The sequence below is a fragment of the Musa acuminata genome, chromosome BXJ2-3, assembly GCF_036884655.1.
Source record: "Musa acuminata AAA Group cultivar baxijiao chromosome BXJ2-3, Cavendish_Baxijiao_AAA, whole genome shotgun sequence".
In the NCBI taxonomy this organism is placed as follows: Eukaryota; Viridiplantae; Streptophyta; class Magnoliopsida; order Zingiberales; family Musaceae; genus Musa; species Musa acuminata.
The window spans coordinates 31,274,987-31,287,259 of NC_088340.1; the positions used below are offsets into that span (position 1 = coordinate 31,274,987).

General features: G+C 41.7%; 2 protein-coding genes across 2 annotated transcripts; one reads left to right on the forward strand and one right to left on the reverse strand.

The window, feature by feature from the left end:
* The first annotated feature begins 1,659 nt into the window (after positions 1-1,659).
* On the forward strand, positions 1,660-3,400 carry LOC135607697 (WRKY transcription factor 71-like). Its single transcript, XM_065099703.1, has 3 exons — positions 1,660-2,172; positions 2,518-2,661; positions 2,740-3,400. Exons 1-3 carry the CDS (start codon positions 1,718-1,720, stop codon positions 3,020-3,022), a joined length of 882 nt encoding a protein of 293 aa, XP_064955775.1. The 5' UTR covers positions 1,660-1,717; the 3' UTR covers positions 3,023-3,400.
* Positions 3,401-5,379: 1,979 nt separating this feature from the next.
* Positions 5,380-10,308, reverse strand: LOC103974352 (ribokinase). Its single transcript, XM_009389158.3, has 4 exons — positions 9,591-10,308; positions 6,977-7,162; positions 5,973-6,168; positions 5,380-5,890 (listed from the first exon to the last, which is right to left on the reverse strand). The coding sequence occupies exons 1-4, from the start codon at positions 10,224-10,226 to the stop codon at positions 5,778-5,780; spliced, it is 1,131 nt and encodes a 376-aa protein (XP_009387433.2). The 5' UTR covers positions 10,227-10,308; the 3' UTR covers positions 5,380-5,777.
* Between the last annotated feature and the right edge of the window lie 1,965 nt (positions 10,309-12,273).

The following is a 12,273-nucleotide window of genomic DNA, read 5'->3' on the forward strand; positions in this document are numbered from 1 at the left end:
CAAGGTTAGGTGTCGGGACAATTGAAGGAGAGGATATCATCTCATTCTCTCTCGTCGGTAAAGAAGAAGAAGACGTGTGCTTGGGTGATCAACACTGATGTGTCAAATAATGTCGGCATGTACAAATATCTCTAAGCTAAAAGTTCATAAGAGTTTTAGCTCGAGGGAGCACTGTTCATCAAATCTTGATACTAGAATAGTTAACGGCAGCAGCTAGCAGAAGAAGATTGAATGAATCGAGCTTGTTTGTGGATGTTCTTCTTTGGAGCTGGTACTGTTCGTCGATGGAGGAACAAAACGTAGGGTCTTGGATTCGGGGGGGCGGGGGGGGGTGACAGCAGCAGTTCACCGGAGATGTCGGCTGTCATTTGTCAAAGAGATGGCCGCACGCCAGACCGCAGCTCATGCATGGTTGCCCAAAGCCCCAACAAAAGCTCCCTTCCCCCCTTCTCCGTCGATGGCGACGTCTCCCCCACCGATCACCCAATCCGACGACCACCACTTGGTCCCCAATCTCTCTCTCTCTCTCTCTCTCTCTCTGCAGCGAAGAGGGAGAAACAGTAGTCGTCGTCATCGAGCTCGAGCGACCGACTCATGTTTTCTACTGTGAAGTGTAGACACCATCGCACTCCTTTCTCGGATCCGACGCCGTGACGCCTCCAACCCCATGCCGTACGTCTCATAAGCTTATACACATATTCCCAATCCGCGATCGCAGTTTGATGTCATTAGGTACCCAAGGATGATAACAAAAGCACTGCATCCTTTCCATGATTTCAGTGAATGAAACCAAACCAGCTCTTGTGAAGAGAACCGAAGCTACAGAGACCAGTGCAACTCTTCAGCAAAGTCAAACCCAGGCAGAGCTGGAAGAGTGTTGGCAGGGAATTAAGGATGTTCTAATGTAAATATTTACTGGTGCACATGCAAACAGATCATTGTGCGGTCTACGAGAGGACTTGGATTTGACTCATCCATCCTCGCAGAAGAAGCTCCACAGATCTTTCTCTTTCTCGCAGCTGCACTCAAAAGCGTATCAGAAGCTCTACCGGATACAACGACTCCGTTCCTACCCCTCTCTTTCTGTGCGAGCTAAATGAGCAGCATGCAGCAGAAAAGAGCACGACCGAGTGATTGATTTCAGCACACTTAAGACGATGCTGACAACTTATTGCAGCCACATCTCGAAGACCTGTAGACATGAAGAGAGCACGACGCGAAGGGAAGCCATGGCGGAGGAACTCAATGCATGAGGTGGGGAGAGAGCAGCCACATCTCGGTCATCGATCGGGTTGGTGTGCTGTCGCGATCCGGACGGACTAAACTAGATCATGTGTCGCCATTGGGAATGGACCCCACGCCCCACATGGCTCCACTTTTTACGGCTTTTCGGAGCCGGTATCGAAGTGGGCTACTCTGAGCTGACCTGTGGAGCCATCGGTTTCTCCAATCACGAGAGCGGTGGGAGAGTGGGTGGAGCGTGAAAGGGTAGGGGAAGTGGTCTAGGAACCTAAAGGCACTGCGGTCGGGCGCACACCGTAGAGGAACGCGTCCGCGGTGTGGCCGCACTCTTCGACGTCGGATCGAGATCGAACGGTTCGGGGCTCATCGTCAACGATTCTTGCGTCATGAAGACGTCCACTTATCTATGTCCACCAAAACAAAAGAAGGAAGGCAAAAGCCACACTCTTCCTCCCACTGACTGCCTTCTCTCCCTATGTCCGGAGACGAGGCCGACCACTATGGCCGCCGCCATGATCACTTCCCTTTCCACGGTGAACCGTCGTCGGTGTCGCCGCAGAAGCCGGGCAGCAGCAGCAGCGGTGCAGCCAACAGTCTGCAGGTTTCCGACCTCAAAACGCTATCGCCGTTCCTGAGCTTCACCGACTACCTCCACGACTCGCCGGTGGACTTCCACAATCTGGTTCCGGCCTTCGATGACCCGAGCCCTAGGTCACACCTGCTCGGCGGTGCACATGAGCCGTGTGAATTGTTGGCGGGCGGCGACGGCACGGCTCCGGTGACTCCCAACTCCTCGATGACTTCGTCGTCGACGGAAGCGGCAGGGGAAGAAGACTTGGGTGCCCGCAAGACGGATCGGCCGAAGCAGGAGGAGGGAGAGGAGAGGCAGGCAGCAGGGGGTGAAGAAGGGCGTGACAAGTTCAAGAAAGTGTAGGTTTTGATCGGTTCTGTGCATGTTTTGCTTGCTCTCCTTTCTCTGTTCCTGATTGGTGGCAGTCAATTATGATAGGCGGCTTAGAAATGAGTAGTTTATATGCTAATTGCTTTTGCCTTTTGGACTTGTTGTTCTACTGGGATAAGAACACTTGTCTAGCGTCTAGGGTTTCTCTCCTCCACTAGCAGAACAAATCACGGTATGTAGGGTTTCCCTATTCCCTTTGATCTGCTTATGATCTGCCATGGTGCAATTTAGGATGAGAGATGCACGGGTCTCCGGAACCAGAGCTGAAAGAGGTGGTAGTGTGAACTGTGATGTGATCTTTTCATGTGGAACAGGAACAAGCCAAGGAAGAAAGGCGAGAGAAGGCAGAGGGAGCCACGGATTGCATTCATGACCAAGAGCGAGGTTGATCATCTCGAAGACGGATATCGATGGAGGAAGTACGGGCAGAAGGCAGTCAAGAACAGCCCATATCCCAGGTCAGTACGTATACTGCGCCAGCTTCCAGCTTCCAGCTTCCCATTACACCATCTCCTTTGCTAACACATCAGCCGCAGAAGCTACTACCGGTGCACGGCGCCCAAGTGCAACGTGAAGAAGAGAGTGGAGAGATCGTATCAGGATTCGTCGGTCGTGGTCACCACCTACGAAGGGCAGCACACTCATCACAGCCCAGTCAATCTTCGCTTAGCGCCACCTCCACCGACGACGAGCTTTCGCGGCGACCTGCTGTCGCATCAGCCGTCCCCCATGAACAGTAACATTAACCAGCAAGCCGAAGGCCATGGTCTCTTGCAAGACATCGTCCCTACTCTCATCCACAGCAAGCAGCGACAGTAACATACTGCTTTACTCCCTCATGCTGCTTGTGTGTGTTCATAAGATGGGTATGAATCGACGATGTAGAAACAGGGAAACTCTAATCGATTCTGGGCTCACTCTATGTTTAGCCTCCGTGTAAGGACACTAATGATTCAGAGAAGCAGGCTGGGAGATCAGAGTGAGTGACACGGCTTTTCTGCGTGAGGAATCCAAGCTTTTGGTACGGCTACATTAAATGCTTGGCCATGGTTGGTCTTGTTCTTGTTTGGTAGCTGGAGTTTATGGTGAAAGCGTCAGTTGTTTACGAAGGGGAATTTGGAGTCATGAATGCTATTGGCTCCATTTCTTCTTCATGATTGCAGATGACAACAGCCAGAACTCGTACACATTATTACACTTTGCTTATCGAATCTTAAAGGTGAGAAGACGGTCTCTCTCTCTCTCTCTCTCTCTCTCTCTCTCTCTCTCTCTTGACTCATTTTGTTACTCTCCAAGGACATGAACATTATCTTATCATAAAAGTTATAGATCAAAAATGATACAAATGGACTAAATGTGCAAGTAAAATGCATCACATGTATCAGAACTAATCATCCTTCTTGAAATGAGGTAGAATTTACGAGGAAGGAAGGGCTTATGCTGACTTTTATATAGGTTTAGGCGATTGACTTGAATCAGGAGTAAAGTTTGTTTTACTGGTAAGAAACAATGTACCGATTAATCGATGATATAATATATATGATCTTATATCGATGTATCGTGTGTCGGCACGATAGAATGTGTCAATAGTACAAATTAACTTAAAATATTTTTAAAAATAGATATAAAAAAAATAAATTAAAAATAAATATAAATTTAGTAAAGTTAATTTAAATTAGAAAAGAATAGTATCACATATCTTTTGATTAGAGAATCAAAAATATGATTATTCATCTAAAAAATGATCAAAAAATGAGAAAAAAATGTATATCTTTGATTATAGAGTTGTTCATTTGACTTGAGTGTTAATCCTCCTTAATTAATCTTTTAAGCTTAATCCAATCCATAAATCATAATTTTGTAAAGTTCAAAAAGTACAAATAAGAGAAATATATGAGTGGGGAAAGTGAATGAGAGTAGAAAAGTTAGAGAGAGTGTAAAAGGAAAGAACGAGAGAATAGAAAGGGCTTAAAAACCTCTTTTACTAATTCAAACGGTCTAATGGATCGTTGGAATCAAATCATTTTTTACCCTTGATCAATATTAGTTGAAATATGATCGTTACCGATCGATATAAGTTGATAACGATCGAATTTTAATCGTTTTTATCATTGGATACTTCATATTAGGTGATACAGGATGGATCATATAACGTAGACTTCATATCGTCAAATAATATTATATCATAGCATGGGAGACGTTGGTCAGGGGCATTTCTTTTGTTCTTGATGGATTTGGTGGCATGTGAAGGGAGTTTGTTTGCAAGGATTCTCTGAAGGCTGGCTATAAGTGAAGCACAAGAGTAGGGATGGCTGCCAATTTCTTCAAAGTCAATAGGAAGATGCATATGTGCATGTGTAATGTGATGCAAGTTTCACCCATTAACATCTTTGAGGTTGCTATATACTCCATTTGTTGTTAAGTGTCCATCAGTCTACCAAATAAATATAAACTAGACTGACAGTTAAATCTATGCATACAAGAAGTAACACAATGAACTTAAAAGAAGCATATCACTGTAACATACACTGATAGAATTAGCTAAAATGATGCATGAACATTACCAAGGATACATGAACAAGTTTTATAATAATAATAATAATAATTATTATTATTATTATTATTATTATTATATATATATATATATATATATATATATATATATATATATAAGAAAAAGCCAAGTCATATCAAACCAGTATTTTATGGGATATGGAGACTGCTCATGCATAACATAATTCAGGTATGACCATATCCTTATCCTTCTCAAATGAACTGATCTATATCCCCTACTAAATAGGGGGTTTACATGATGGTTGGATGTGTAGCTAAAATAATAATTGATATGAGCTAATCAATAGCTCAAGTCACACACTCCCATGATTCATCATCTCTTCAAAAAATTCACTTTAATTATTTGTAGCATAAAGGAATACAATACTTGGGACACAACATCATCTCATAATTCATGGAGTCGAAAAACACAAGTTAAATTTCACAATAATAGATTCCTAGATGATTTAAGAAGTTGCTTGTGCCACTAATTTACCAGATATTGATATTATTAATATGAACGACTCGATCAAGTTCATCTCCTGCCGAAGTAAAATCAGCTGCTAAAAGGTTTTTGGCATATACATTCATCATCTGTGATTAGCTCAATAAATTTCTCAGTCTGTATTAACACATCATAAATTAAACAATCACTTTGGGAAAATAATCAATTGCTACCCAAAGGTTAAGCAATAGGCATTATTACAATAGACTGAAAACTTGGACATATGATACTCACTTGGATGTCCTGCTGCCCTTATAAAGGAAAAGTGACATGGTGAGAGATAATGTTTTATTTCCCCCTTGCGCAGAATTGCAAAAGGGTATATGGTGTTGTAGCTCAAAGTAAGAAGAAAACATCCATGAAAAGTTGGCACACTGGAAATGCCCACCAAAGAGATTACTGATTCAATACCTGTACTTTAAACACTGATAAGTAATTACACTTGGTGGAACAAAAAGAAGAAACGGCATGCCAACGTTTATTCCGAAAGTTTGAGAATTATGTTGGCTTAGTTGTTCACTTTGTAGCAGCATCAGCTTGGAGAGACTGTAGAAGCTCGACAACTGCAGCTCTGTCAGGCATGCTTGGGATGGCCCCCTTAACTTGAACACAGAGTGAAGCTGCGGCAGCTGCAGCATAACGATCAAGGAGTTTTATTAGTTACCTAGGATGACATGAGAACCATGCAATAGGAGTTTTGTTTCTCTGTACCGGCAAATTTCAAGCATTCTTTCATGGGCTTGCACTCAACAAGAGCCACAGCAAATGCAGCAGTGAAGGTATCACCGGCTCCCGTGGTATCAAGAACTTCTGAAGCAGGTATGATGGGTTGTACGATTGGATCTTCCCCTTCAATAAATAGAGCTGAACCTTTTGCCCCAAGTTTCACTAGGACTTTCTTGACGGCCTGATACAAAAAAGTGGCAGCATTACCATCTAATGCTTCATGAGATTTAATGTCTGGGCATCTCTCTAATAAAATCATTCTTCAATTGCCTATATGCTGTTTGTTAAGTAACATAGTATTGCTGATATGCTCTTGATGGCAGCTAGATGCCAAATCAACTTGATATGTGGAGATTGCATGTTTTGGAATACTAAAGATTGCACGAACAATTATCGACAAGATTAGATCTATACTAAACTAACAGTCCTTGAATTTGATTTTAGGACCTGCATTGATCTGTATCAAATATCAGAAGGTACAGTCCTGAGTATTCACATTATCAGTGAACCTCAAAAAACAACAAATGCAGGAATTAAAAGAGCAACCATCACAGGACCTTTCAGAAAGGTCTCGTGTTTGTTACATCAATTGTGTTTTATAAAAGCATCAACTTTTAAAATAATATTTTTCTGAAAAAATCATGGTAAGCATCATCCTAAAAAGAAGTCAGACTCGTTGGTTTAATAGTTCATCTTGGACCCATATTTTGAAAAATATAAGTCCCATGATCTAATACCTATACATAGTATTCAACATTTGTCCATCTCATATAACTTCCTATGACGAAAAGGAAAAAGAAAAGATAGGATATAATGCATTTTAAAATATGCTATCATTAAAAAATTAAAAAACAAAGCAAAGTAATATACTCTCGATTCATTGATAAAGGGACAATTCCAAGTTTCAGGACACTTTTAAGTGTTTCTTCGAGAAGCAACAAAAAGCAAAAAAGGGGTGAATGAAGTTATTGCTAAGACATTGATCTCACCTTCTCATGGATTCTTTTTGCAGCATGGCTGATCTGTTCAAAAGTCTCTGTTGGCATTCCTGTCAAACGTGCTAACTCTGTTTCATTTGGGCTGAAAATATCCACAAGCTTTATGAGTTCATCAGGAACAGGACCTTCCTTCCCTCCAGCATCTAGAATAACAGGAACTCCTGCACCTTTTGCAGCCTGAAGATGACAAGGATTCAACTTAATGCCAAAACATGGACAGGCATTATAAAGGAAGGCAGGAAACAACACAAAACATGTGTTGTAGCCGATAATTATCCACGCAAGCAATCAGCACACACGAAGCAAAAACGTACATCAACATAGTATTAGATATCAAGCCCTAAGAAACACTTTCAAGCATGTGAGCTCAAGAACAAACCAGATCAGACCGCTTGAAGTCAAGAAAAAAGACTTGGTAATTTGAAATTCAATGGTGCAGGATCAAAGTAAAACAGAACTACACAGTTTTCATCCATCTTAACATCAATGCTCAACATCAATCAAGAAAAAAAGTATTAAAGAAGAGAATCCTGTTTCTGAACTTAGAGATAATAATATGATAAACTAAAGTTACTCTAGGGCATAAATTTCCAAGTTTTATTTCTATTAACAACACAAACAAAGATAAAAATCAATTTTTTTCACATCCAACAGCATTTATAACATCCTAGAGAAATAGTAGAAGTATTCTATCTTCATCCAAAAGTGAGATAGATTAGTATTATCAGTGATAGAGAGATTATCGTCGACCAATCATCATCCGACACGTGGCCTCCGTGTGACATCCAGGCTGGAAGAAGGAGACAAGTTGGCCCCATTGATCTGCCCACGTGGACAAGGGTCCAAGACAAGTAATTGCAAGTTGTCTCCCCCCTTGTCGCCCACATGGAGAAAAGGCCAATGGGAGGTTGTTAGTGGCGATTGAGGATTGCCTCCTTGTACAATATTCCACAAAATATTCACTCATTTACGACTAAGTATAAAGGCTCATTTTAGCATAGTTGCAAGGGGTCATTTTTCACCACTCGCATCAACACGCACCTATCTCGGGTTACTAACTTGGGCGTTGAAGGAATCGAGTCGAGAAACCTCTCTCGACCTCGTTAGTCTTCGTACAAGTTGTGGAGGTCGGGTGCCCCACCCCCTTCATTGATAAGGCATGAAGGTCGAGCACCCTGACCCCCTCGCCACAGATGTGTGGAGGTCGGGTGCTCTGACCCCTCCTCGATACCGAGGCATGGAGGTCGAGGGCCCCGATCCCCCTCACTCCTCCATTTTCTTGTCCTCCAGCTAGAGCAGATGCAGTCACCCCTGTAGTTCTTGCAACTCGTCTATGAAGGACTCGCCAGCCACCGTGGAAGACTTGTCGACAAGAGCAGCATGGAGAGCCCGTCTCGGCTCTCCTTGCACACTTCCCCCAAGCGGAGACGAGGATTCGCCGATGGAGATGTTGATGTTACTCAGCAACAAGTTCTTCAACGCCTTCCAGCTTCTCCCCATCCTTTGAACAATCACGGTTGCCATGGCTGAGTGGAAGGGAAGAGAGAAGAGAGAGATGTTGGACGTGTCGGATAAGCTGACAACTGCACTTCGGGACCTCTTGGGAAAAATTCCTAAAGCGCACCTTCGAGGAAGAGGACAAATGATAGGGAGAATATCATCGACCAATCATCATCCGACACATGGCCTCCACATGGCATCCAAACTAGAAAAAAGAGACAAAGGATGCCCCCTCACCGGTCTTCACGCGTGGACAAAGATCCAAGATAAGCAATTGTTGGCTGTCTCCCCCCTTGTCGCTCATGTGGAGAAAAGGCCAATGTGAGGTTGTCAAAGGTGGTTGAGGATTGCCTCCCCACAAGATATTCCAAAGAATATTCTACCTATTTACGACCAAGTATAAAAGCTCATTTTACCACAATCGTAACGGTTATTTTTTACCACTCACGTCCACATGCATCTACTTTGGATCACTAACTTGGATATCAGAGAAATTGGGTCAGAAAATCTCTCTCGACCTTGGTCTTCGTGCTGGTGACACCTCGTAAATAGGTAGAATATTCCAAAGAATATTTTACATATTTACGACCAAATATAAAATCTCATTTTACCACAATCGAAAGGGGTTATTTTTCACCACTTGCGTCGCGTCCACACGCATCTACCTTGGATCACTAACTTGGGTGTCGGAGGAATTGGATTAGAAAACCTCTCTCGACCTGGTCTTCGTGCACGTGACACCTCGAAAGCTTGGACTCAAAAAGCTTGGACAACCTTGTGCGCACAGGTCTGGACTCTTTTTCCACTTAATGGGAGATTTTCAAATTTAGCACAGCAATAGAATAAGAAGAAGAAAGAACAGACTTGCACCGAGAGAAAACGAAGAAAGAGCCAATTTCTGTATAAGGAAATAAAGACGCATAAATGGTAACAATAGGGAAAGATGACATTTTGGATTCCGGAGAACGAAGCAAATCCAGATCAGAAGGGGGAAAAAAAAGCATTCAGCCATGATGCAAGATGCAAGCAATTCCAGATCTCAAAAAAGGTACGCAGCTCCAATGATGAGTGGTAAGTAATCTTAAAACCGCAAATCTTCGATTACCTGAGCGACCTGGATATTGACCCGATCGGGGATCTCGCGCTGCAGCAGCAGCACTCCGGCACTACGGACGACCTCCAAGTCCTCGTCGCGGGGATCCTCGGGCCAGCAGCTCATGTTGGCCCCGCCGACGATGATGATGGCGTTCTGCCCGTCGGACTGCAGCATCACTACGGCATGGCCGGTGGGCGCGCTGGACACCCGCGCGAGGCGGTCGAGGCGGACGCCGCCGCCACGGAGGGCATCCTCGATAAGGCGCCCATGGGCGTCGTCCCCGATCTGGCCGATGAAGTAAGTGGGGTAGTCAAGGCGGCCGCCGCAGCAGGCCTGGTTGGCGCCCTTGCCGCCCGCGAGCGTCTGCCCGGCGCGGGCGGCGATTGTCTCGCCCTCAAGGGGGAGGCGGTCGATCTCGACGTAGATGTCGGCGTTGGCGGAGCCCACGACGACCACCGGCTTCGCCGCCGAGACGGAGATGGCGGCGGCGCCGGCGGGGGAAGAGGAGGAGAAGGCGGCAAAAGAGAGGCGGGCTGGGATGGGACGTTCGGTGGTGGGGTGAGGGTGCTCGGCGTTCCACCACTGGCTGCGGCGCTGCTGCCGCGGGGAAGAAGAAAGGAGGGGGCCTCGAGTTAACGAGTTCATGGGAGGTCGTCTTCGCCGTTGTACAACTTGGTTGAGCGAAGTGGTGATGGAAGTCTATTACAATATACCTAATGGCATATTTCGAACGTATGGAATGGGGCTTATCTGCTAGTAATTAGTTTTTCTTAAAAAAGCGAAGCTCTGATCTCCCATTTTTGTTTTAAATATTAAAAAAAATTATTTTTATGACTCGAATTCGTATGTGGCAAATGAACAATCTTATCGTTGTAATCTTTTTAGCAAAATAATATTATAACATGGAATGCTTTTTGAACAAATTCCTTAAAAAAGCTCCTAATTTTATCTTTTCTGGTTCCTATTTTTATTTTCTTTTTGAATTTTAAATTTTCAAGAAACATTTCAAATAACTTACAAATATGTTTTTTTTAAAGTCATTACATGAAGTTATAATATTTTTATTTCACTCAATTTAATGAATTTATTATAACTTTGAGAAAAAACGACTTGATTATTATTGTAGAAAGGTTTTATGAGATTTTAAGGATAAAAGAAATTGGGTCACACTGTTTTTGAATATAGTTATATTGTTCTTAGGTCATATACAAAAATAATATAATCGAATTAAAAAACATCTCATCTTTTCTAAAAATTGTTAACTTTTTTAGATAACCTTTCAAATAACATATAGATGCCTAAATGACTATTTTTCTATATTTAAGCTATTAAAATAGATATTTTAAATTATTTCAACCATTTAAAGGTGTGAATTATGATTTTTTTAATTTTTACTCAATTTATGTTTAATTTACTATAACTTTAGAATAAAAAATCATTTTATTATTATTATAGAATACTTGAGTTATATTGTTTTTGAATGAGGTTACATATATAAAATATATATATATTTATTTTTTTAGCAATTAAGAGATGTCTTTCCAGTTAATTCGACTCGTTATATTTATAAAATTTTTAACTTTTTTTATTTTTGTTCAACTTAAGTTGAAATTATAAAATTATAATTGTCTCATTATTTTTGTTATATATATTTTTTAATTTTATAATATTTACATTTATAAGTTTAAAATTATTTTTAAATTTTTATTTTTATTAATATATATTACTATTATTTAATTTATTATTTATCTTGGACCAATTTAAATTTTAGATTGGTTTAATACATCAGATTGGTTCGATATAATATGTTTGAGAAAAGGAAAAAGAAAGGAGGAAAAGAGAAAAAAAATTGATTGAGGATACCTTTGTCATTTTGAAAACTATCGACTCAAAGGGAAAAAGATAAAATCAGGATTTTTTAAAGAAAATTTGACCTTAATTTTTCTTTTTCATATGTACAAAAATATAAGCTTCCTATTATTTTCAACCCACCACATTTTCTAGTAAACCCTCACCGGAATACAACACACAGTGTACTGATGTGTAATAAATCTTTTAATAAAGAGTTAACAAATATAGGATTTCCATTGTTAGGAAAGGGGTCAGCACAAATAGGGGGGGGTGAATTAGTGCAGCACTCAAATCACGTAGGTTACGAAAATTTCTTCGTTTCTTAGAGGAGCATAAAGAAGCAGTTTATAGTTTAAAGTAAATTGCTCAAAGTAAAGCAAACCAGATTTTTATAGTAGTTCGATCGTCGTGACTTACATTCATTCTGTCGATTCCTCTTCCGTCAAGACCACCGGCATCCACTATCGGTCTTCCTTCAATAGGCGAAGACCAACCATCTTTTACAACTCGATTCTCCTTTTACCGGGTTTCGGAGATAATCTTTACACCTCCACTTACTCCTCTCTCAAATTATTCTAACACTTACAACTTTTGAGAGGAGTACACACAAGATTGAAGCAACGTTTCTTTCTATTTTTACTCTCAAGTCTTGTGTATTTTTAACCGGGGATGAGAGGGGCATTTATAGGCCTCAAGTTGATTCAAACTTGGAGCCTAAAAATATTTCATCCCGGGTTTCCTAAGTCCGGGCGGTACCATCACCAATGTCAATCTGACACTGACACTGACACTGCACTGGGCGGTACCACCATCTGACATTAGGCTACCTCCTGCAGCCTCT

What these genes read in the sequence shown, in the direction of transcription:
- LOC135607697 (XM_065099703.1), top strand. Translation starts at nt 1,718, where the DNA reads ATGTCCGGAGACGAGGCCGACCACTATGGCCGCCGCCATGATCACTTC. An exon ending in CGTGACAAGTTCAAGAAAGT is followed by an intron (nt 2,173 to 2,517) that starts GTAGGTTTTGAT and finishes CATGTGGAACAG; the next exon opens with GAACAAGCCAAGGAAGAAAG. An exon ending in AAGAACAGCCCATATCCCAG is followed by an intron (nt 2,662 to 2,739) that starts GTCAGTACGTAT and finishes CATCAGCCGCAG; the next exon opens with AAGCTACTACCGGTGCACGG.
- LOC103974352 (XM_009389158.3), bottom strand. Translation starts at nt 10,226, where the DNA reads ATGAACTCGTTAACTCGAGGCCCCCTCCTTTCTTCTTCCCCGCGGCAG. An exon ending in CAAAAAGAATCCATGAGAAG is followed by an intron (nt 6,169 to 6,976) that starts GTGAGATCAATG and finishes TTTTTGTATCAG; the next exon opens with GCCGTCAAGAAAGTCCTAGT. An exon ending in AGAATGCTTGAAATTTGCCG is followed by an intron (nt 5,891 to 5,972) that starts GTACAGAGAAAC and finishes GTTATGCTGCAG; the next exon opens with CTGCCGCAGCTTCACTCTGT.